Here is a 25,532-nt window from a genome sequence, read left to right as displayed (position 1 = left end):
GAACATATTATTTTTGAGCCACATAATTTACTTTATAAAGAATTGCCTTGGGTTGGAGTCAGGTCTCATTCTTCAAATTTTAGTTAAAAAAATAAAAAACTTTGAAACACTGTTGGAGTCAGAGTGACAGCCAGCTGCAGCACCCCCCTCTACACACACACACACACATCCCATCGCCATCTGTGCTGATTGTCAGCCTGTTGGCTCGTTTTTAAGATGTTTCCGAACAATCTGCAGCTCGCCTGCGTCTGGAAGCACTTCGGCAGACACACAAAAGCTTTGTGTTTCTAACCTGGATGGGAAGGGAGAAAAAAAAAAAAAAGTTAAGTTCACTCAGGAGGAGAAACTGCACAGGACTCGAGGAAGGATGGGATTATTCTCTGGTTCTTGGCACAAATGTTCAGTTCAAGTTAGAAAAGAAATAACCGGACTTTCTGATTGTAAGCACCAGATGCTGTTACATTCCTGCTGGTGTTCAGTGATGAAGGCAGACACAAAATGAAGCAGAGCACGGATAAAAAAAAAAATCCAAAATAAACAGCCCAGTCTACGGATTTAAGCATGAATGAGTTACTCAACAAGTCAAAATGTTTGACACTTGGTAAACAGAGAAGAAGAAGAACAGGGGATGTGTTTTACAAGAAGCTACGCTGACAGTGAAGTACATTTAAAATCATGCCACTGTAGTGGAATTTAGTAAAACCGTCAAACAAAAAGGTTATTGTACATATTTACAACAAAAAGCATTTCGTGTCCATGAGCCGCTGCAGATATTTGTGGTGGGGGGGGGAGAAAAAAAACAAACAAAAAATATCCAAACACACACACATGAGCGTCCAGACTCCAGCAGCGAAAGCGCGTTTCTCCTACTTTGAAACCCAATTGTTCCCAAATGTGGGGAGGAATTTTTATGCTTCACATTCCTACAAGATTTAATATTTCTTCCCTCGCTGCTCCGTTGTTTTTTGGCTTTGTGTTTTTGCATCTAGAGCGGGATCAGATGAAGTGGGGCGAGTTTGAGGTGGATGTTGTCAATTGTTCCAGGGATGAACGCCGACATGAGGCATCGGAGGAACAAACGGTAACGGCATCGATGCTCAGAAAACACGTTTGTTTTATGAAATTGAAATTTGTGCCACATTTTGTTTAAATTTTTCTTGATTTTTTGTTTTGTTTTTTTATTTTTTTCTGTTTAAAACCAGAATCTTCATACGTCAAGACTCCAGCTAATTAACCAAAGCAACAGCAAACAATAAACTGAAATCTTTGTTCTCCCTCATTAACTCATTTTTAAAAGTCGTTTTGATATTTAGCTCTGCAGATGACTGTTAGTCCACCATCATGCTACCTGATAAAGCTAAGGCTATTTTCCTACACAATACTGTCCCTATTGGTCATTTTTGGAAGTTACAATTGCATGCAAGTGAATTGAAATGAATCATATAATTTCACTTTACATCCACTAATTTCAGGCTTCTCAAAGTATTGACTCAAGGTTAAGTGGAAGTAAAAAAAAATAATACATGGTTTTCAAATGTTTTACAGGTAAAAATCTGTAAACATTTGTTTAAAATCTGTAAAGCACAGGTGGTGTGCTTTTTTGTATCCAGCCCCTTTGCTCCAATACTCTCAAATAAAAATCCAGCGCATTTGACTGAGTTTAGAAGTCGCCTGCTTAGTGAATAAAGTGTTTCTGCGCACAATTTATGAATCCAGTTGAAGACCTCAGAGGTTTGCAGCATCTTGCTGTGGCGGCAGCATCATGCTGTGGGGATCTGGGAAGCTGGTCAAATTGACGGAGCTACTTTACATCTAGCCAGTAGGCTCATCTTCCAACAGGGCAACACGAAACAAACAGCCTGAGATACAATCAAAGGATGTTCATGTGTAACGCCAGACAAAAAAAAAAGAAAAAGTAGAATCAGGGGCAAGACTTGAGTTAGCGGAGCTAGCAGTGGAGCTCGACTGACGGCTGTGCTGTCAGCCAATCACCCGCTGGGTCCTGAAGAAGAGATGCATTACGCCACCGCAGGTATCGTCTGAACTACTTCACTGCTTTTTATTGCCTTTTTTTTATTATGTTTTGTTGTGCTGTTCTTTAGCTAACAGACAGTATGAAGTATTTAGTGCAGATGGTCTCGCATCGGTTTTGGATGGCACAGCTAAGTACTTACAGCTAGTTTTTGTTTTCTTTTCCTGTTTACGGCACAAACATCTGGGGGGGGGTTTGTTGTGTTTTTACGAGGAAAACTCCAACGGATCTGTAGCCGGCGCAAGGGAATTCATAGAGTTCATTGTTTCATGCTGACCAATCAGGTGTAAGTCAGTGGGTTCACACTGATTTACTTTGTTTTTGATTGTTGTCTGTTGCTTCGCCGCTGAGCTGTCTGCTGCTGCAGCATGTCTGACGGTGGTGGGGGGAACATGGGGGTCGGGTGGTGTAACGTTTTATTGGACAGGCCTGGGATTGAAACATATGGACTGAACAAATCAACACAGCAGACTGAACGTACAGCAGGGGAGGGGAGTGGTTACATACACATACACGCTCTTCCAGTGGTGAGCCTGTCAACTCTTTACAAATATATTCTCATTTTTTACTTAGTGAATTCTCAGTCACTTCAAGATAAAAAAAAAAACAACAAACAAAAAAAGCAGTTAATATGTCAGACATAGGGAGGAAAAAGTGCAATTATTTTGGCGCCGCTGTGTTGCTTTTCTTTTCTCTCTCTCTCTCGTTCTTTTTTCTTTTTTGTCGATTCAGAAACTTCTTGATTTCTCTGCTCCGTCTTTAAGTTCCCGTCAGGAAGCGTGCAGACGCGTCTCCTCTGCTCTCGTCTTCAGCTTCTCGTCCGTTCTCTCCTCACGCCAGACGGCCGACTGGAAGGACAGACACAGAGACGAAGCGTTGGAGAGAGAACGTGCGTGACTCAGCTTTTTCTATTTTTTCTGTATGTTTGTTTTACATGAGTTGACGTACGAGGGCGTAAGAGGGCCATTGTGGATATCAGAAAATGAATTAGATTCATTTTAGATTAAACTTCCATCAAAAAACTCAGATAACATCCAAAAATCAAAAACGTTCGACTTTTGAGACTCCGAAATTTCTTTTTTTTAGAAAATTTCTGAGATTAATGTCAAAATTTCTGACTTTTTTGGAGCAAATTTAGTCTTAACGGGCCTGATACGCTGTCACACTGACATGACCTGGAGCAGACACATGTTTGCTTTAAACGATACACACAGAAGTGAAACGTGTGTTTCATCAGGTCAGCTGTGTGAGCAAAAAGAAAAAAAAGTTGTTCTTTTTTCCAATTTAGAGCCAAAGTTATTCAACTTAATTTCTAAGTTGAATAAGTGAGTACGACTTGAGAACATCAACACGCTGCGTTTATATACAGGACCTTCAAAAAGTATTCACACCCCATTAACTCTTTTACAGTTTGTCATATAAAAATCAAAACTTTAAATGTGTTTTATTGCATTTTACTTTTGACGGAACATAAACAAGAGTGCTTAATTGTAAGAGGAAAGAAAACAAGTAGTTTTTTTTACTTTTTACAGATAAAAACCTGAAAGGTGCGTTGTGCTTTTACATTTAGCCTCAGTGTAAAGAAACATGCCTCCAGCATTACACATCTAGAGAATGAAACTTTTGCACTTTGTGTGTTGCTGATTCTCAGTGCAGCTGGATGGAGATCGTCTTTGACCAACAACTTCCAAGTCGTGCCACAGATTCTAAATTGGATTCAAGTCCAGACTTTGACTTGGCCATTTGACACGTGAATAAGCCTATCACCTAAACCACTCCACTGCAGATTTAACAGCATATAGCTGTCCTGTTGGAAGCTGAACCTCCAGCCTGGTATCAGTTCATGTCAGCCAACAGCTTTTATTCTCAAATGCTCGATATTTCTCTGGTCCTGCTGAAGAAAAGTGTAAAGAATCCCCCATGTCTCTCTGTGTGAATTTTACAGAACATTGGATTTACACTCAGGATAAATAAAACATGAGTGTGTTCTCATAATTAGGTGGCTTCAGAAAGGGACCAGTTGTTCTGAATTTCATTTCAGGGGTATCAGATTAAATGGGGTCGAATAAGAAGGTTTTCATTTGTGCAAAAAATAAAAATAAAAAGTAAAAATCACTGTTATAAGCTCTTTAGTTGGTCTGGCATCCATTTACGTTTGTGCATAAAATGAAAGATTTAAAGACACATGAACACTTTTGAAGGGTGAATCCTTCATGTGTTCACGAGCCTCTCAAGTCCTGCTCTGTTGTGCAATCATGCCCAAACTGCCCAGGAGCGTCTCCGGCTCATCAGTCAGTCAGAAATGTTGGGGGTGGGGTACAAAGAAAAAAAAAAAAAAAAAAGCGAGCAGAAGAAAGAATGATGGAGAGGCTTGTGAGAAAAGAAGATGGGCACGGAGCGCAGATTGCTTGCAGATGTCCCGTCCGTCAAACGGGAGCATGTTAGGCCTCCGATTTGTTCTGGGCCGCACATTTCTACAATTAAACTACATCTTGCGTCGGATCAGGCCAGCGAAGGACGACTAGGCGTTTCTTTTTTTATGCCCATCCGACCTTACGGCACACATCAAACTGCGTTTTTGTGTGGGTGGAGGGCGTCTGAGGCGGGGGGACAGGGGGTCACGCAGGTGCACTTCCTGTCACTGTTGACCGTGTACGCAGTAAATTACAAGTCCAGCTGATTTCACTCCCAGGGCTTCTCCAGAGTTTTTATGAAGTATTTACTACTCGGCTTGCTGTTTAAACTTGAATGCATCACAACTCATCCCACACGCAGTAAATCACAGGCTGCATTCCATGGGAGCAGATCCTGTAGTGGGAACAACAGCACAACCACTTCAAGAGGAGCGTCTCCATCCAGAGCGCTAAATTTTATTTTGAGCGCGTTTCTGTTTTACATAAAACAGTTTTAATTCCTCCGAGCTCACAAACTATTTGCTCATAAAAACAAATAATGCTGATTCTCCAGATCAAAACGCCACAACTATGTTACTGCCGTTTTTTTGTTTTTGTTTTTTTGCAACAGTCTTTTAAGCAATATGCTACTTTGGACCCCCGTCAACTTAGTCAAGGTTCAGTGTTTACAGATTTTCCTGTGGAATGTAACATCAAAATATTTGCAGGAAAAAAAAAACATCTTCATGATTCCTAAGAGTTTTGGGAAATATTCTGTGGAGTGAACAATGGGTGAGCGATATAGACTTATTTTGTGATAAAGGTGACGATAAGAACTATTTACTACTTCATTTTTTAGGTAACTGTATTGCTGTGCTAAGCATTTATACCTCCACAAACACAAATAATGCTCTTGAAAAGTGTTTCCATTTGTTATAGGCTTCTTTAGTTCAGCAGTCGCACATTGAAGTCTGATTTGTACCACGAAATTGCACAAAAAATTGCCTTTTCATATTTATTAATGCAATAAATATCAAAAATTTTCATCAGCACAGACATAGAGTTGATTGATACCAATTTCGTTTGGTTTTAAGAAGGTACAGTGGCTGGTTGACCTTTTCATGACCTCTGGAAACATTTATTCATATCCTTAAAATGATAGCAGCACAAACAAAAAAAGTTTTGCTCCCCAAATCAGCACAGTTCAGCTTAGATTTTTCAAACACTTTCAATGTGATCAGTGGTTTAAAAAATAAAAAAAGTCAACTTGCAATCTTTGTATGTCGGCAACACGTACGCCATACCTGCAAACGCAAACATTTCTGACATCGTCTTCCCCTGAAGTCATGCTTTCCTTCTCCTTTAGCTCAGATAAATGTCTCCGTTGTTCAGAGCCGAGTGACATTAGTGCCCAGGAATTGGCCACGCAATTACCAGGCTCCAGAGCGCTTAACGTCTCTCCCTCTCCTCTCTGCCCGCTCACTGAGGAGACTGTCTCTGCCATTAACAACACAAAGCTCCCCTGCCTCTCTCTGGACACCTTGGCCCCACTTGTGATAAAGACCTGAAAGCAGATCCTGTCTAGCGCTAAATCGTCTCACCTCACCTGGGACCGGCCAATAAAAACGCTTGGCTCGAGAGCTGGTGATTGTGCTGCATCAGTACATGGAGGCGAATACCAACTAATGATGAGGGGATTTTTAAAAAAAATATATATTTTTGGCTCTAGTGGCCTTTATTCGATAGTTAATTGACAGGAAAGTGGGTAATGAAAGAAGGGGGAAGACATGCAGCAAAGGTCGCCAATGTTGGGAATCGAACCTGCGACAGCTGCATTGAGGAATAAGGCCTCCATATGGGGGTTGTGCTTAACCCCTGTGCCACCACAGCACAACCCAATGAGGGGATTTTTAAGGTTGTTTTTGCATCAGATTGATTTAGATTCAAGGCAGTGATCTTAGGAAGAAAGTGTTTGTCTTTATCAAAGTCACCTCTGACACCTTCTGTTCCTATTCATCCTGTTAGAGTGTCAAACTGAGCTGAAGCGTTAAGTGATGCAGAGTAATTTGTTTGGCTCCAGGAGGACAAGACTCTGGGCTCGGAGCTTTGGTCCCAGACCTACTTAACACCGTCGTTACAGTTTCACCTTCCAGATAGAGCCAGAGAAAATACAAGACACACTCAGACCTGCTGAAAGAAACATTTTCACTGTCTCCTAAGTTTGTTTTGTGTCTCTCCTGACAACCCCAATCACCAAGGCTGCTGAGCAGATACTTCTACATACTTACAAATCAATGATTCTTACTAAAAAAATATCAGGAACCATGAAATGTTTGCCCTTAATGCCCAGTATACGAAAAGGATTGGCAATACGTTTTCAGATGTTAGATTACAGAACTTAGCGAATGACTTCCACTACATACAGGTACTTTAGCAAAACTTTCATTGAGTCTTTTGGCTGATTTCCTGAAACTTACTATGAACTTTCTGGAATGTTCCTTGAAGTTTCATGGACCTTACTGGTTACTTTCCCTAACGGTCTCAGGAAAATACATGGAAAGTATCAGACAAGTTCAGGAAAGTAAAGACCAAGTTCTGGATGATTACCTCGTAAGATCTGGAAAAATACCTGGCAAGTTATTTGAAAGGAGCTAGCAAGTACAATGAAAGTTCATGGAAAGTACCTATCTCATAAAAATAACTCTACATACCTGCTAAGTGCCATAAAAGTTCCAGGAAAGAACCTACTAAGATCCAGAAAGTAGCAACAAATTTTGCTGGCTGATAAATTGTCCCAGAAGTTATTGCGATAAATGATGAATTGTTAATTTGAGACCATTTTCAAGTTAAATTAGTGTAATAGCATAATAATGCAACAACACATTCTCAAATGTGTTTAAAACAGAAATAACAAATAAACTAAATTATGAAGTCTCTGCAAGCAAAATTATTCTTAAAAAAAAAGGGGCCAGACTGAAGACCAGTTTTAGTAGAAAGGAACAAACAATAAATTATTGAGCTCGTTCAATTATCATGTGATTAATTGATTTATTGTTTATTGCAACAGGCCTACCAGAAACAACTCTCTAAATTCTGGTAAGGTCGAGGAAAGCTCCAGGAAAGTACCTGGTAAATTCTAGAAAGCAACCAGCTAGATGTGTAAGAATATGGAATATAGCAGTAAAGTTTTAAGAAAATATCCAGGAACTGTCATGTAAGTACCAAGGAAACACTTGATAAGTCCCAGGAAAGTTTCAGGAATGTCCTGGCCAGTTGTGCAAGGTAACCTATAACTTCTAGGGAATTACAAGCTGTATTCGGTAGTATTACAACAATTTCAACCAGGTAATAATCGCTCCAAGTACATTTAATTGCTTCCTTGATTACAATCACAAGGTTCACAAGAGAACATATAAAGATTTCTGTCTGCTGAAAGTTGAATGCCACTTTCTCAGGCACCTCTCACTCTCTCACACACGGTGTTCAGATCGGTTTCTTCGCCGATGCCAGCGAGCGAAGAGTGATGGGGTTCGTACAAATAATGCGTCTCAAACGATCACAGCGCCGAGGAAAAGGCACGTTCTGTAAAGTGGTCGTGAACATACACGCAAACGGCGTTGCCGTGACTCTCTGGAGCTGCGATAGGACACGACACGATTTACAGCCTGGTAAAAGCAGCTCGACTTAAAGCGATCCAGGCCATTGAGGTGCAGCAAAGCATACCTGAACACAAAGGTTGTCTATCTTAGTCAACCTCGAGCGAACGCCATATGTTGCCAGTTCTTCCACGCGAGCTTTCTGCGTCTCCTTTGCTTATTTCATAACTCACTCTCTCCACAGCCTTCACCGGCTCCGTGTGCCTGAGTGGTACCATAAGAGCCACATAAAGACGTCAGGCTGCTCACCTCCCGCTCCTAAACATGCAGGTGATAGATTCAGTGACTGTAGTAAGAACAAGCCTCCTCCTCCTCCTCCGCTCCGGCACTCCTGGGGCTGTTTATTCTGGCGACTCGTGAGCAACCCTGACGTTATGCCTGTTTAGAACCACTGTTCTCCGCCGCCGTCCGCACCAAGCCCAGGGTAAACACATGACTTCAGTGTTTTGTGGCGCTGAGCGGACCCGGTAGCCAGGCTCCGCAGCACCAGAGGGAATAATAATCAGCATGTGAATTCCAGGGAATCCAAGCGGAGTGAGTAATTGAGAGATGAAGGAAGATGACTTGGAAAAGGAAAGGTGGTGGCGAGGGGAACAAGAAAAAAGACTTTGGTAATTCTTCTCAGTTTCTGGGTTTGCACTTTTCTTAATACTTCTACCATCTCAAGGTCAAATCAGCAACAGTTTAACATGGAAACAGCAAGGTTACTGAGGTGTTAGAGCAGCTAACAATGTGATAATGAGTCAATAATTGAACAAATAATTAACCTAATTGTTAAAGAACTTGACTTGGGTTTCTGTTTTGTCAAAATATATTGTGGCATTCACTGCCATGACAATAAAAGTGATGATAAAAAGTATCTAAAATACATCACAAACTCTGAGTATAAAATTTACACTTGAAGCTAGAAATATATACACATTTACACAGAATCTAAAAAACCCCACAATACTTTGTTACAATGACCGGAAGTCATTCTACTGTATTTGCTAAATGCCAGACTAAAAAGCAAACATTCGACAGTTCATTTGTTTTGCACTTTTCTGGAGATACTTATCAAACAAGATAACTTGGGTCATTTTGGTCATTTTTCTAACATTATGAGTTTCTCCACAAATTTATGGCAACATATTGTTGGGGATTTTCTCCTGACAAAACTCATGTAACTGAGTCAGGACTGTGAGATGCCTTGCTCATACGCATCTTTCTAGTTCTGACCAAAACATTAACCTTGTGAGTGTAAGAGGTTTTTCCTTAAAACGTATCCGTATTTGCCTTTACAGATCATCCCTGATCTTTGTGGGCTCCCACAAGCCCGTGAACAGTGGCATTAATACATTAGACTTCCTCTAAAAACAATACTGCCCATTTTAATAGTTAAAAGAGATCTTAATGTGCATTAATAATCTCAACATTCCTTATTTCTGCTCTTGGTGCTTCTGGATTGGCTGCTTTGCAAACACCAGCCAATAGTGAGTCAAGCAGCATTGTGCCAAAGTATTTCATCATCTCCAGCTGCATTTTTGTTATTTTTTTATTTTTAGAAAAATCTGCAAATTGGCAATTTTTTTGCAAATAATTTGGAATTTCGTCCCGCAAAGAAAAAAAATCCACAAATATGACGAAACTGAACCACGAACAGAAGGGCGTCCACCAGAAGCTTACAAAACTACGGCATCATCACCTGTGCTTTCCCAAACTGTTTAAAGGCAAAGTGGCATGTAACCTTCTGAACTTTACGCAAGTAATCAAACTTCAGTAGCAAACAGTTTTAATCTGTAGCGAAGAACTGGAAGAACAAATAATACTTTTGATTACTTAAAGAAACACCAATTTATCTATGAAATAAGGGTTCCCTGTCCTTCCATGATGGATAATCTTGCAGCTAAAGATCAACAGTGGCTAAGTGACAGTTTTAATACATGGTATAAATGTGTTTAAAGCTATAAGCAGTGTTGGTGAGAGCAGACCCGCATGCTTACTGAACAGTTTTGTCCCTTGCCTTGTTCCTTGACTGCCGCTTGTCAACGAGCTTCCTGCAAAAAAGAGGAAAATGACAGGAATCAAACTCAATGGACACGTGTGTCATTGATTTATCTGGTTAAATCTGAAACAATACACAGGACTCCCAGTAGTCACTGCACTCCTGACAAAAACGCTTTAGTCTTAAAATAACTTTCATTGCAATAGCGTCATCCTATAAAACCAAACCTTTTATTTGAGGATATTTATTTAGTGGGACCACATTAAATCTTAAGGAATTATTGCTAACAAATTCAGCAGTGCTGTACACGTTGCTGCATTATATAATTTTGAAACATTCCAAACATTTTTTTTAGTTTGACTGACGACTTAAGGATGTTCAGTAATTTAGCCACTGGACTGGAGAAACATACCAATAAAATGACTATTTACAGCTGAGAATGTCGCATTTCGCACAAATCGATTTTTATAGGGGTGCACCGATTGCAGTTTTCTGGCAGATTACCGATCTTTTAAAAAGCTTAACCTGCTGATTCCGATTTTGGCCGATACCAATTTTTTTTGTCTGAAATGTTGCTCAATGTAGCAAGAAAGTTGTTGAGTTGGCAACACTGGGGTCACTGTTGTTAACTGTAAACATGCAGACTTAACTTGGTGGGCCGGTCTGTCAGTCAAACCTTTCTCACCGGAGAGCAAAAGAGGACAGTGGTTGAGACTTTTGCCAAGCTATATAAGATCGGTGGATAAGATCGGCTTCATATGTAAAAATCTGCCGATCACCAATCTCCCAAAATTAAAGAAATCGGCACCGATAAATCAGTGCACCCCTAGATTTTTATGATATTAAAAGTTTAGATCATAACTTGCATTTTTAGTGGTGCCTGAAGTTGGATATCAAATTTATGTCATTTGTTGTTTATTTTGTAAGCGTAGAACCGATCAGCCTATCAATGCCTGTGAAATAACAACTACCTGGAATATTTTTTGTTATTCAAACTTTTGATTAGGATTTTTTAAATAATTTTTTTTCAGCTTCATCAGAGGGTCATCTTGTTTCTCCAGGTATTTATTTTAGAATGGGAAAGACAAAAAGAGTGTGTTATTCAAATAAAACACATAAGACTCAATAAAAACTATTACATGTCATCCACATTCCAGCTGATTGATTGGAAGGAAAAGCCTTTGATTTGTCCTACCATCACAAAGATAAATGTGGGATTTACGATATATTTTGCTGCAACTTTAACTGGAAGCGTTGCAATGGTGATAACAGACTAAGACTGCCTTTGAGTTACAAAGCAAAATCTTTTTACAATCAAAGAACATTCTGGTTGTGTTTTCACTACAGGAACAGGGTATTTTTCTGTGGTTGTTATTTTTTTTCAACATCATAATTCAGTCATTTCAGTTTATAACAGTCTAAAACTCTCGTCGGCTTTAATTGTTAAATTGCTGACATCTGTTAACATCTGTCAGTAGCTAAAAATATCAGTAAATCCCTTATTTAAGCAGTATGTTAGTAGATAGATAGAAATGAAAAAATAAATACAAAAAACCTCTTATGGCAGGGCACTCATGTAGTTAATGCTTGTTTGGGACACAACTCAATCTTTATATATTGAACTGAATGTTACAAACTTCCTCTGACTTTGAAGTCGTAAGATAGTTTGTTATTGCTATAAAACAATGTTGCTGTTCTGAAACTACTTTCTAGTAATATAATGGTAATGGCATAATGATGCAAGAACACATTATCACAGATCAATAAACATTCAGTTCTAATAAACGTATAAAACTGGAACTGGAAGACATTTTAAATACTCCAAGTAAATAAACAAAACAACTGGAACAACAAATAAAATTAGTTATGAACTTGATATAAGCAAAATTGTCCTTCAAGAAAAAAAGAGGGCCTAGTTGAGGCCAAAGCACCAGACTTAAGACTTGTGTTGTCCATTTTTTGGCAAAAAGAGAAAAACAATAAATCATGCAAATGGAAATTATTGAGCTCATTTTAATTCATCATGTGATTAATTGATTTGTTGTTTTATTGCTTAGTGTGACAGGAACAGTTGCGATAAAAGAGAAGGCAAACTAAACTCCTATTGGGTAAAAGGTTCAAGCAAAAAGTGAGCAAACACTAATTTCACTTAATGCTTTTTTGTTTTTGTAGTTTCCTTTTTCTTTAGATTATGCCTCCGAATATATTTGAGCTAATTTAGGGCCATGAAGTTTGTAAAAAAAAATTGAAACTGAAAAATTATTTTGAAACTGAAAAAAAGTTTGAAACCAAAAAGAAATTTTAAATTGAAAAAGATTTTAAACTGATTTCAAACAAAATTTTTAGTTTCAATTTTTTTTCTTTTGAACAAATTTGGAACCTTTTGGCTCCAATTTAGCTCCATAAAAATAGAACTACAGTTCTATTTCACACTTTACGGATCTATACCAGTAAAATATAAATAAGATACTGAAGTCTAACAATGTATTTTATAAAAAAAAAATATGTATATATCCCCGAAGCAATTCTTGGACAAAAACTTATTCTTCTCTTACCGTCTTTGCTGACACCGAGGCAGCCTTTCAGCTCCTGCAGCGAAATAGCCTTGTCCTTATTCAGATCACAGTAGTCGGTGAACTTGCGGGCACATTTCTTAGGTTTAGCTTTCTTCTTCAGGTACCTCTTGAAAGGTTTGAGTTCCTTCTTGTTGATATCATTGCTACCATTGTTATCCAGCTGTGCAAAGTACCAATGCACCACTCTTTCCTCCAGAGTGTGACTGGGATCTGGTTCAACAAACCTAACGGGGATTAGAGGCAGATATGTGAAAAGGTTACACACACACACCCTCAGGCGAAGAATTAGCATCTTTATGTTGCTCTTTATTCAGTCTTACCTCCCGTCACTAGAGGGCGCCGGTGAGTTTATGGCTTGCACCATGTCGGTTGTGAGAGCGTCTAACAAGCTTGTAATGAATTCCCCCTTCTTCCCCTCCGGGCAGCCTGATACAAATCAAAGACAAAAAAAAAAAAAGATATACGCTAAAATTACCTTCCAACTCTAATTTGGGTAATTATGGCACAGTGAGGCTGAAGCACCTCGACACCAGGAAGACGAATACCCAAACAGAGACCGTCTGTTAGCTCAAGGGTAAGTAAAGGATCACGTGCTAAACGCAGGCGACGGTCCGGTTGTTTTCTTAAGAGAACAGAGCCGAGTCACATGGAGGGAGGTGGGAGCTTTTTGTCAAGCGGCGCAGACCCGTTAACTTTTATGACATAATTCCGAACACCTCCGGTAGTTCCTCTTAATTACCCAGATGTATGCTTTTTTAAGGGCACACTTAACCGGGGCAAAATTTCCCCTCCTAATTGTCTTTTGTAAATAATGCTCTATTTTTAGTCGTATTGTTCGGTCTTATCTTCGGTACGAAGCTTTTTCATTTTTTGAAGGCTACATCCTTTTGTCATCGACGATGGCGCTTGAGGAGGCACTGTGCCTTGCTGTGCCTTCATCCAAGTGTAAAATTAGGTTGTTGCACAAACTAGCAACAAAATGTCAAGGACTTTGCCACACAGGGTGGTGTATGGGATGTAAAGTCCTGGGGATGTATCTGAAACACTTGAGTGGCGCTCTCACGTCAGGTCTCACGTCAAATGCTTGATTTAATCAACATGTCTTGCTTCAATGTAGATTTAACGTTCTCCTTTTGAGGTTTTTTTAATGCGGCTTAATGTGCAACTAAATGACTAAAGTTGACAAATGGAAACCCTTAGTCGCAGGAGATGAGATCTTCTTGTGGCCATATGTTGTAAGAATGTAAAACTACATCAGTAGCTGCGTTTCCCATTAACCACAAAATTCCACAACTTGAAATTACGAAGATAAATTTCCTTCCTGGAAGCATGCCAATTTTGGAAAAGATAAAACTCGTGGTTAAGTTGCTGTGTTGGGATGAGGTGGTTTTTCAGCCGAGTCAAAATATATGAATATTGACATCGCATGAGTCACGTGATCAACAGCTAAACATTACTACTGGTGAAAACCACAAAGAAGACTACAGTGATTTTGTTTGTTTTTTTTTTTTAACAGTGTGCAGCTGGCTCCACCTCTCACAGGACCCCACTGTTCATAATAAAGTTATCTGTCATTCAAACATGTTGAATCCGTAGCCCTTATGTAAAATCGGCAATGACAAAACGACGCATATGTTCTTGAGTATAGCGGCTCCAACAGTTGAGTAAGACGCCAACGTCTCCTCTGATGGATGAATATAGTTCATGTAGCTGTTTACGTCCGTTGCTACCATGGTTTTTAATGACTTCTGTGAACTTTTACCAACTTTTCCTTTCCTGCCACAGCATAATATCACCCTACTGTGACTTTATAGAAGGTGCAATTTTTATAATTCAACAGTAAAATCAAACCTAAACTCATAAAACACATTGTAGCTTGTGGCTGTGAGGTGATTAAAGACAGATAAAGGTTTGAGCGGTGATGTAAAGCAGTGTGTTTGGGTTTGTTGTGATGCTTCATAACATCCTTCTACAGTACATAAAACTGTCCCCAACACCCCCAGCCGCCCCCCTTCGCCCTGCAGCCCCTACCAACTCAACACCCCCACCTCCCATAAAACCTTCCACACATCTGCTGCACAGTCAGGAGCCTGCTCCGCTCTGTAGACCCACCAGATGGGGATTTAAATACGAGATCCAAAGAAGGCTTTATGCAATGGCGAAAACAGAGTTAGCTCAGTGATGATGACGGCAAGTTGCAAGTTCCTATTTTTTTACAGACTTTTTCTCTCCAGAAATCCATTTTTATTATTATTTTTCATAGAATTCACTTATTAATATGTTGCAAAAGTATTCATGCCACTTTAGCTTTTTCTAATTTTATTTTTATGACAGATTAGCACAAAGTTGAAAATCACTGTGAAGTGGAAGGAAAACGATCTGTGGTTTTTGAATTGGTTTGGTTACCCGAAAGGATCTAAAAAGTGTGGTGTGCACCTGTATTTAGTCCACTTTTACTCTGCTACCCCTTGTACCTCCTTCAGTGTGTAATTTAATGTCAGCATAAATCCTGTTGTTCTTTGAAGGCCTCAGTCACAACTGAAAACCAGAGTGACAACCACAGCAGCTGCAGGGTTATTTTTTTCGATGAATCACATTTTGCAGGTTTTAATAATTAAAGGTCTGTGGATTATCACAAACTTCTCCTAAACTAAAAAACTTATTTTAATTTACTTTTAGAGCTTAACCGTTATGCATTTATAATCCTTTTCAAAAAGTCGGTCAAAATCCTAATCTGACCCTAGTTTCTCCTCTCGTCTCCTGCTGTTGGAAGTCAGGACCAGCACAATTGTTTTTGAGTGAACCGGTTTGAAATTGGTTAACGAGATGAATGCTGCTTTGATCAAATTTCACTGTCTTAGAGGAAAAACACGGCACATAAACCACTGAGAGTAGTCGAAAAACACACAAAAACTGGCCCAGGTGGATAAAAAAGGTTTCGGGAAAGCCCAAAAGAATTGCTAATGTTTTTAACGGGGCGGCACTGTGTGTTTTCCAGGCAAATAGTGCCATTTTATAGCACAAGTAACTATGCTACCTTAAGTTGTTCATAAAATTCTGTATATATAGAAAATATGACTTAAAAGAAATTTGACTGTGTAATTTAGAGCTTTGAAATTGGTCCTCTGTTTCTTTAAGAAGCTCCTGTTTTTTTCTTCACAACATGGCTCCTCTATAAACTGTTTAACAACGTTTTTACCAGCATTTCATTGGGATGTAGCTGGTATAACAAGCTCAGCAGATGCTCAGTTCCACCAGCTGTTTGCCAATTTCTCCTGGCTAGTCTGAAGGAGCTGAGTGGGGGAGTTGCTGCTCTGTGAGACTGAAGCTTTGAAACTGCAGCTCCAAGGAGGAGCTTCATCCTCGAAGGTGGAGCAAAGTCCCCCCAAGCGTTCTGCAGAGTTGAATGGTTGCCATGGGAGATTAAAAGATTTCTCAAACATGCATGAAATAATCCAAGCAACACTCCAGCTACGTTTTTGATGAGGGATTAACATTTTAACAGAACATAAAGCTCAAACAAAGTTGATTTTTACATAATACCGCCCTTTTAAAATGTTCAAATTAATTGAATATGTTTGCGTGCCAATACAATTTTTCACTTAATTATTTTGTCTTCATATCTGGTCGAAAATTTCAGGAAGTGAAATTTCTCCAAAGCGAATCAACGTGGTGTGAAAGAGGAAGGGAACCTTGCAGGGGCCTGACGTGGAACGGGTCCTCCGGGTCCGCCACGTAAGACCGTGCGTCTTCGTCACACTCCGGCGTCTTGAACCTTTTACATAGAGACAAAGACGGCTTTCATCAGAGACTGAAAAAGAAAAGACGAAGCATCCATGGGACAGACAGATTCACACAGACACATTAAATAAGAGTGATTTAACAGCTCAAAAAGAAAAAAAAAACTAAACGAGCGTGATATAATTCTCACTGATTACTTTTGCTGCACTTTGTTCTGCACGCATAAATAAATGTTTTAAAATGCCCTTATGGATTAACTGACAAAGATTAGCCTGGCCTCTTATTAAATCTTTTTTTTTAATAATATGCTCAAGAGCCTTTTTTTTTTTTTTTTTTTTTAAAGAAGCATAACAAACTGTTTGGCTTTCAGTCTGGTATGACTCGTTTTTTCCTGGCTGTTCTTTCAGTGCTTCTTTGAATGCAACGAGAAGTGGAGCACGTGTGCCTCATTTTTGCTTTTTCAAATCAACTGTTTTCTACTGTCTGCCTAGCCCGCGACCAAACCCTGGACACCACTGTCCGGAGAAAAGAAACCGGGGAAGTAAAAGAGAAGAGAGGGCAATGCACCTTTAGATACGGAAACAATCCCCTCAGGAGTGTTTTCTTTCCTGTTTTCTTGAAATGAAAGTAAGAATTCAGCCCGGTTGGTCGAAGTTATGACACAAAAGATTCATTTGACACTAAAAAAGGCATCAGATGGATTCGCAACTTTGACACGTTGTGTATTAAAACGGAAAATATTTACTTTTTGTATAATTTGACATTTTATTTTATCCTCTAAAACACAAGCCGTCCTCTGTGTCCATGCGCTCACACGCGTCTACGGTTGTCCAAACATCTATTTGTCTCATTTTCTCGTTTGAGGTCCGATATCCTTGTTCTCAACACAAACTGAACAAGACACTGCTTATGCAAACATTAGTTTAAAGCATCATTATTCGTCATATTTCTGGTTTTGGAGATCCCTCTAACAAAGACCAACACAAAATATAAATATAGGTCGCTGCCAATGGCTAAAAGCAAAGTAAACACCAGAGGCCGAACTGAAAACACAGGGCCTTTCACAGGCCGAGTGTTTACAGCTAGCTAACCAATACTGACATCATTGCTTGAAATTATTCACTTTGCTAAGTAAACATTTAAGAGAGGCCTGGGTCTAAAAGTTGGAGTGTTTATTTTTATTTTTTCTTTCATGACAAACAGCGAGATTTGATAAAGAGATTCTTTGAAAACACAGCTCACGGCACGTTGAAAGATGCGACATGTGGGTCGAAACGGAGTAGAAAGCTATGCTCACTGCCATTTTGAACAGTGCGTGCGTGTTGGGATGAAGGGTGAATAAATTTATGCTACCTGCCTGGACGGGTTAATTACTTTAAACTTTGTAGTGCTGCCTCTGGATGAAAGTTCAATGCTTGATATGTTTCCATGACTACAGGAATCTCTTCCAGGAACTAGGGTATCTCGATAGTTTTCTTGCATCCTATTCCCAAAACTCACAGCTTTTGTTTTCGCAACTGAAGCTTTGCTCCCACACTGAGACACTGAGTGAAAGTCAGTCAAGACAATGACAGTGGAAGAAAGTGTTTTGGACTTCACAGTGAAAAAACTCTCAAAATAATAGCAACGTTAAAGGAAAGTTCCTGGGAATAAAAACAAAATGTCAATTTTAAGTACCTAAAAGGGAGTCAATCAAAAATGAGGGGCGCCTGCAATTATTTTGAGACACTTTGAGTATTTTTCATTCCAATATGAGTAAATATTCATCAGTGCAGGCAGAGCGTCTGCATGGTATAGTATTAGGGTATGTTTAAACAACACCGCTGTCCTGGCTGTATTTTCCAATGTCGAATGGGGAAATAGTTTCACGTTTAGACGGCACCGCCAGGACACCTTGAGTCAGCTGTAGTTGTCGTTCCAGACCGCTAGATGGCGCTGTGATTTCAGCATGTCACAGAATGCGCATGCGCTTTGAACCCTTAGCTTCCACCTCATAGTGTTCATCTAACACATTTATGATTCTTTTTCTAGTTGTGAAATCTAAAAAGTGTTTTGCTGATGGTTTGTATCCGAGGCTTTAGGGGAATCATTTCCTGTGAATCATGTTTCACTCAGCAGTTAATCTGACTGTTTTGGTTTAGTTGGAGTAATTTGCCTAGCTTAAGCTTTGAAGCTGACAACATAATTTGACTTTCACACACCAGGCAGGTGATTCTTACTAGTAAATTTTACAGTTATTGAAAAAAAAACAAAAAAAACATACATGAGCAGTAAACTAATAAAGACCAAACCACAGTTGTTCTCTTCGGTGTCTTTTTGCTGAAAGATCTTACAAGGTTGACGTTCCGGGGATGGGCCGTCCCGTGTCCACTAAAACACACCAGCAGTAACCAGTATGCTGATGGCACTGGACTGGTTTGTAAAGACCTCCGAACCCACAGTCCGGAATGATAATGGACTCCCGAGAACTCTGCTGAGCCTCGTTCAGGGCGTTCTGTCTCTCCTGGTCACAAGAGGGAACCTTTTCTGGAAAACGAGTTACAGCAGAAAAACAGAGAAACAAGGTTGGTCAATAAAATCAAAAAACATGAAATCTTACCAAAGATTTCTGGTCTAGTTTCTAGTGCAAATATCTTAGTACGCTTGAAATAAGTCAAAGCTAGCTTTAATGTAATTTTTCAGCAAAATATAGGCTTTTTTTATAAGTCACTAATTCCTTAATATTGTTTTTTTAAAAAGTACTAGTTCCACTGGCAGATTAGATTATTTCTTATAACAAAACGTTTTTCACATGTTAGTAAAATAATCTGCCAGTGGAACTAGTATGTTTGTGTCTTAAAAATAATGTAAGTTCAGTGTCTTTTGAAATTAGAATTCATCTACGACGGCCAATTAGAGCCATTGATGATTTAAAAAAAAGAGCAAGTTTCCGCCAAAAAACAGACATTATCTGAGTTTGAAAAGTAAAAAAAATTTCTAGAAAAAAAAATCAGAATTTTTTTTGATTAATCTTAATAAATTTAAAGACATGAACATTTCTAAGTTTCAAGGTAAAAAGTTTTTGACTTTTCAGAAAATTCACAAAAGCCAAAACACTTTCGACTTAAGAAATATTTGTTTTTTTTTCCCAGAAAATATCTGGCAACCCAAAAACTGACTTCACTTTTCAAACTAAGACGATTTATAGAGAAATATTTTTTTTCTCTTTTAGCACTAATACACCATTTTAGCTATATTCTAATTTCTGGAAACACTGAATTTTGGGTCTTCATTATCTACAAGCCACAATCATCAAAATTAAATATGCTATATTTCACTTTCTGAAATTACTGACAAAGCTTTTTCACCACCTTTTATTATCTGAGACGTTGTACAGACAGTGTTGCAATGGAAAGGCTTGAGTCATGTCCAGCGTCGGTTCTAATCCCAGCTGCCAAACGAGATACCAACACAGAACTGAATGTGTTCTGTTGAGCCTCTCATGTCAAACACCCCCATTCTCAAAATAATGAATTAAAACAGTTTATTACACAGAGTTTTATGCTGGAGCCAAAAAAAAATTAAAAGATTCTGTACATATTTTACAAATGAAAAACGGTTCATGCTGGAAATCCTTCAGGTTTGTGCGGATTGGAAATATCCATCCTCCCTGCCCGTCATGAAAATCTTTATTTCCAATCATTTTTCTCCTTGTTTTGTCAATTTCTAAGTTTTTTGTTTTTTTTTTGTTTTGTTTTTTGTCAGCAGGGACTGGAAGAGAGAACACAAACCCTCTGGAAGTAAATATCCTAAAAGAAAACTTACACAAGAGCAAGTAGGACAGACTGGGGCAATTTGCTCCACAGTTTTGGTTCAAAGACAGAAAATGACCATCTAAAGTACATTTAATTAGCTCGTTTTATTCATCCCACTCTGGCCGTCATTATTCAGGTGAGACTATTTACAAATGGTGTCTTCTCTTCCTTCCTTTTTTGCTCTTCTGTCCTCCACTTCCCTCCATCCCGTCTCTTTAAACCTGCTCTCCCTCCATCGCTCCCGTCTCCCGTCACTTTCTCCTCTCCGCTCCAATGGCTTTCAGCTGTGGGCTAATCGTTGCAGTATTGTTTCTAGGAAGCCTCCGCTGCAGTTAAAGCAGCAGCTGAAATAAAGCCGGGGAAAACCGTGCCGAGGAAGGCTTTTAGGTGCATGCGTCGAGACGATGAAGGGTTCGGTCACGGAAAATTTCAGCTCCTTTCGCAGCTTTTCAACACGTCGTTCGTTACTTCCCCCGTCCCCGTCTCTCAGTCTTCACTTTTTGTGCCGCAAAGTCAAACAGATGTGAATGCCCCGGCACCGCCCCGAGACAAAAACGATTGGATCAAAAGACGAAAAAGATGAGTCTCAGACGGGGAAAGTCCACGGCTAGCGAGCGCAGTTCCGTAAATGACGGAGCGCTTTCCAGACTTTGAACGCGTCATCAGATTCTGGCAGCGACGCATCTGTTTGGGGGGAAAAAATGGACTTTGCGTCGGTTTGCCTAAGCAAACACTCTTCACAAACATTTACTCCGCTCCGCTGTCCGTCACAGTGGCGGGGTTATCCAGAGACACGGACGTCAGCGCTCTTGACTGGTTGGTTAGGACTCAGGTTTTTCCAGGAAAAGGGGAAAAGCTGTGAAGACTTTAAAACGGGGAGGATTCTTCCACCGTGCAAAGAAAGCAAAGCATTGCTACAGATGACTGCTTACGCTTTTAAGCCACTCTGGCCTCAAACACTGGCAGGAAGAAGCAAAACGCTTCCCATGAAAACACAGCGACGAGCGAGCTGGTAGCTAACGCTTTTATTTAGCTAAAGGTAAACAGAAACATAGCGCAGCTCAAGTGACTTCAAGTTTACGAATCCTTTTCTGCTTGGAAATACCTAAAAATACATCTGAAGGTCTGAAGAGTTGGCTAAGAACTTAAACAATTGAAAAACAGATTTAAAAAATCACGCAGTTGTGGTTATTTTACCATTTTTAGGTCGTTTGGGGATTGGGGGGAAAAGCAAATGTCCCAATTTGCCATAACATATGAAGGTGCAAAACTGAAAAAAAAAACACAAAAAAAACAACAAAAAAAAGACAATTACATACATTTTTTAATATATACATTTTAAAAACTTATTAATTCAATTAATTTATCAATTTAACTACAAATAAAGAAATTAAATAAAGAAAATCAGCAAGATTTCAGATTTTTTGTGTCACCTATTTATCAAAGAAATATTGACTACAGCATCTTTACTTTACTAGTTAAGTTAAACTAACTTAACTTACCAAGGGTTGAACATGGAACTTTATTGTTGCTAATGTGCTCTCCCCTTCCTGTATCTGCTACTGGTAATTCATAAAAACATCCTAACATCTAATAATCTGAGAGTAATTACTTTCCACTCCATGAACAGAAGCGTTTATGAAAAAAAAAAAAAGAATTTCAAGAATATCCACCTCGACAAGAAGCTAATGGGTTGAGTTCAACAAAGCACAATTTCTGAATCACTAAACCATCCATTACTTTTCGAAATTCACTAATTGTCCATGCGCTTGGCATGTTTACCCCGCTGGTGGCTGAACGTACTTGGCTTCTGCTGCTTCTTTGCACACTCCTTCAACTCAAGAAACAGAAACAAAGCGCAGTGTGGAGTTACAGATGCGGACGCACACTTCGCTCACGTCTCAGACGTGATGACAGCTCCCCCTCGAGCAGGCTTTGTCCGTTTGTCCTTTTGAGGTCTTCAGATGCTAACTGGAAACAGGAAGCCGGAGTTTCCACTGAGCTTTCAAAGAGCTGCCACTGCAAATATATCTGAGAAACTCTAGGTCTTCACTGCGCGCCAGACCGCAGCTTCCTTTGCTGCGTTGCCATCAGTCAAAAGTACTTAGAGAAACACAAGATGCAATCACTGGGATCTTCTGCTGTTTGCAATGAAGCATGAAATGCGAGATGAAATATGAAAACTGAGTTCAGGAAGGAAATAAGACGGATGAAGTGATGTGTGTAGATATAAAGCAGCATCATGAATTCAAAATATCCGTTGCGTGAAGGGTAGTAAACAAGCAGATCAACATGTGGATCAGAAATAGAGTGCATGCATATTGAAATCAGAGTCAATCTCAAAATCTGTCCTTGTTGATCACATCTGACTTCACTTTGTGGCTGAGATGCTAAACAGGACATTATGTTGATGTTGGAAAAGAAAGAGAGGAGTGAGGAATATAAAGGTTAACTGCGATATTCTACTGAAATATAACAATTCTGTTTTCCATATATTATGTTACTTAACATTTTAACTATTAGTTGTTTTGAAACAGATTAAAGGAAACTGTGTCAGTAGCCATTACTAATTCAGCCCTTAGTTTTCCATAAAGTCAATGTTACTTTTGGTGAACTTTACTGGTACTTTCCACAACTCTCCAGAACTTTCTTAAAACTTTTCAGGTGTTTCTCGTAAAAGTTTTTTCCCGGAACTTACCTGGTACTTTCCGGATTCATTTTTCACAATTTAGAAATTACTTCCACAGAAGAAGTAACACATTTTGGAAAGTACCTGGGAAGCTCCATAAGAGTTCCCAGAGAGTATCTGGTAAGTATGAATGAAGTTTCATAGACATTACAGGAAAGTAACAGTTAAGTTGTGAGAAAGTAATGCCTGGTTCACACGGCAAGATTTTAAAATTGTCTGCCGATTTTCAAAACCCGTCAGATTTGGTCGCACAGCGTACAGTGTGCCACACGGCAGGGGCAACACAACACACACAAACCGATTTCACTCGCCACCAACATGCAGATTTCAGATGGGAAATCTGACAAAACCTCTCGAACAAATGTGAGTTCACAGGAAACAAACATGGCCGACTGGGAAGAAGCAATGGCGAAGGTTTGTGGACTACGTTTAACAGAGAAAAGGCAAAACGAATATGTTTCCAACATCCATTGGACTTTCTGCGGTGCCAAGGCAGATGTTTTGTCTTCTGTATGTTTTAGATTTCCCCTTCGTTTTTCCGCCACCTCGCTTTATGATTGGCTACACGTCACATTCAACAGGCTGTGCTGTCGTTTGTCTTTGGCGAACATCACACATCGACAGTCCAACATGCAAAATTTCAGATCGGAACGGACCAGATCACTCTCAACACATCACACACTGCAAGAACAATGCAAAAACACTCTAGTGTTTTTGCATTGAGAAAAGTGTTTTGTTTTGGTTTCTAGTGCAAATATCTTGGCGCACTTGAAATAAGACAAAACAAACTCACAAGTAACTTTTCACCAAGATGTAGGAGCTTATTTTAAGTCAATAAATAATTGTCAATAAATACTATAAAAATGATCTAATCTGAACAGAAGGGAGCGTGCCGACGTTGTCAGAGTGTGTTTTCTAGTCTCACCTTGCCTTCTGGAAGTGGAGCTGTTCTGCTTATTCTCCATGTAGCCCAGATGTTTTATCCATAGTGTCGGAGCAGTTATCTCTGCGGTGGCAGCATGACAGAGGAGAGGTCAGTAGCATTCACAAATAGAGGTATTTACTTTAATATAATGTCTAACTTATTCAGCAGTCTGGTTTTTGCCCACAAAACCAAACTTAAAACAGCATTAAAAGTCAAAAGACATCAAATATGAAATGCAATTTTTGACATCTGGATATTTCCATTAGGTGGTGTTTTTCTTTTATTATGTTTTTGAAGAGAATAGATCTTAGGTTTGGAAATGAACTTGTTGACAAAGTACGGCTGCTGCAATTTGCTGGAATACGATGAGCCTGAGCTCACAAAGGAGCAATTATGTGAGCCGCGTTTGACCCCGGAGAGCCATCACGGGTCTGTGGTATGCGCATTTAGTCGTCGAGGCGACCGTCTCGACCGTGCTGTAACGGCCGAAGAGCTGTAAGGGGAAGCTTACCTTCGCCCTCGGGAGGGATGTGGGTCTCCATGGTGGGGGTGGGCTTGGAGCCGTCGTCTGGGTTGAGAGTGAGAAAGAAACGGAAGGAGACTACCATTATTGAGATTAATACAATCTACTCTCCAGAACTGTTGAATGGTTGGGATTTGCACTTGGCCCGGCCAAGAGAGAGAGAGAGAGAGACAGAGAGAGAGAGAGAAAGAAAAACAGACAGACAGAAGAAATGACAGACAAATCACAAGACAACCACCCACCCGTGGGTGCCTGTGGAAGCCCGCGTCTATAAATCACTCACAACATGATCGGGCTGCGCGTTCAGCGGGCGGCCTCAAACCTCCATTCAATATCCACGTTCAGCTGCAGGTAATTCAAACGACTTCCATCGTCACAGCGAGGGAATCAGTTGATGGTTGGTTGACTCGAAACACTAGAGCTGAGCAGGCACTGAGGCTGCGCTCAGTTTCAGAAGTAATGTGGTCTTTGTGCACATGAGGTTATTTAGAGTAACTGGTGATGAGTTAAACATCAGGTTATTGCGTCAAAGTCTTTTTGGGTGTCCAAGTTAAAGCTTCTCTTTAACTGCAGATCAGCTCTTTTGATATTTGCGAGAGTTATGAAAATGTATGTGTTATAAATGGTAATAATATAGCTCTTATGTAGTATAAATGTTACAGTTAAGCACCAAGTATAGTCAGCGCCGTGGCTAAATGTTATGGCATTATCACATCCATGACTGTGTGATACAAAGACAGCCGTCCACATCAAATGTCAACATTAGCAAACTTTTCTTTGTTGTAAAAAAAAAAAAAAATTATATTTTTCAAATTTGAAAAAAATATTTACACGTTCTCCTGGAGATTCGGATCTCCAGGAGAACGTGGTGACCACAGCTCTAAACTGTGGTCACCACATAAATATTCACCACAGAGTACTTCTTGTTTCTAAACTATAATTCAGGGATCAGACATTTTCAGGGGCTGAATGATTCCATCTGAACAACTTTACAGCTGCAAGTTGTTGCGGGATTTCACACCCACTGGATTAAAACTGATTGGTTTCCTGGGACAGATTAGCTTTCAGACATAATCCACAACTTTTCTGCAGGCCTGAGGTTTGAGTTATTCCAGCACCTTAAAGCTACAGTCGTCAACTTTGCAAAAAAAAAAAAAAAAAAAAATATAAATAAAATTTAATATATTTATATATATATATTTAAATATTTTTTTATATA

The 25,532-nt window shown here is 39.5% G+C and overlaps 1 protein-coding gene and 1 long non-coding RNA gene across 9 annotated transcripts in view; one reads left to right on the top strand and one right to left on the bottom strand.

Annotated features, from left to right (window-relative positions):
- Window positions 1-1,696: 1,696 nt before the first annotated feature.
- smoc1 (SPARC related modular calcium binding 1) overlaps window positions 1,697-25,532 on the bottom strand; it is a 71,909-nt gene continuing 48,073 nt past the window's right edge. For 4 of the 8 annotated variants that reach the window (XM_015043307.1, XM_015043309.1, XM_015043311.1 and 1 more), the window contains 8 exons: window positions 24,302-24,391; window positions 23,791-23,871; window positions 18,716-18,908; window positions 16,334-16,416; window positions 12,962-13,067; window positions 12,621-12,865; window positions 10,084-10,117; window positions 1,697-2,880 (listed from right to left, as the gene is read on the bottom strand). In XM_015043307.1, coding sequence (XP_014898793.1) covers window positions 2,841-2,880; window positions 10,084-10,117; window positions 12,621-12,865; window positions 12,962-13,067; window positions 16,334-16,416; window positions 18,716-18,908; window positions 23,791-23,871; window positions 24,302-24,391 — 872 coding nt within the window. In that variant the 3' untranslated portion in view covers window positions 1,697-2,840. Of the gene's footprint in view, window positions 2,881-10,063; window positions 10,118-12,620; window positions 12,866-12,961; window positions 13,068-16,333; window positions 16,417-18,715; window positions 18,909-23,790; window positions 23,872-24,301; window positions 24,392-25,532 lie in introns of all 8 variants that reach the window. The other 4 variants (XM_015043310.1, XM_015043312.1, XM_015043314.1 and 1 more) reach the window with 2 other exon arrangements.
- Window positions 20,187-25,532, top strand: part of LOC106954075 (uncharacterized) — a 17,471-nt gene continuing 12,125 nt past the window's right edge. Inside the window, exon 1 of the long non-coding RNA XR_001426299.1 lies at window positions 20,187-20,587. This is a non-coding gene — a long non-coding RNA (uncharacterized LOC106954075). The remainder of the gene's footprint in view (window positions 20,588-25,532) is intronic.

The sequence above is a fragment of the Poecilia latipinna genome, unplaced genomic scaffold, assembly GCF_001443285.1.
Source record: "Poecilia latipinna isolate Pla-1442-1.1 unplaced genomic scaffold, P_latipinna-1.0 Scaffold624, whole genome shotgun sequence".
Classification (NCBI taxonomy): domain Eukaryota; kingdom Metazoa; phylum Chordata; class Actinopteri; order Cyprinodontiformes; family Poeciliidae; genus Poecilia; species Poecilia latipinna.
Note: the sequence above shows the minus strand (reverse complement) of the source record. Positions and strands in the feature narration are given on the sequence as shown.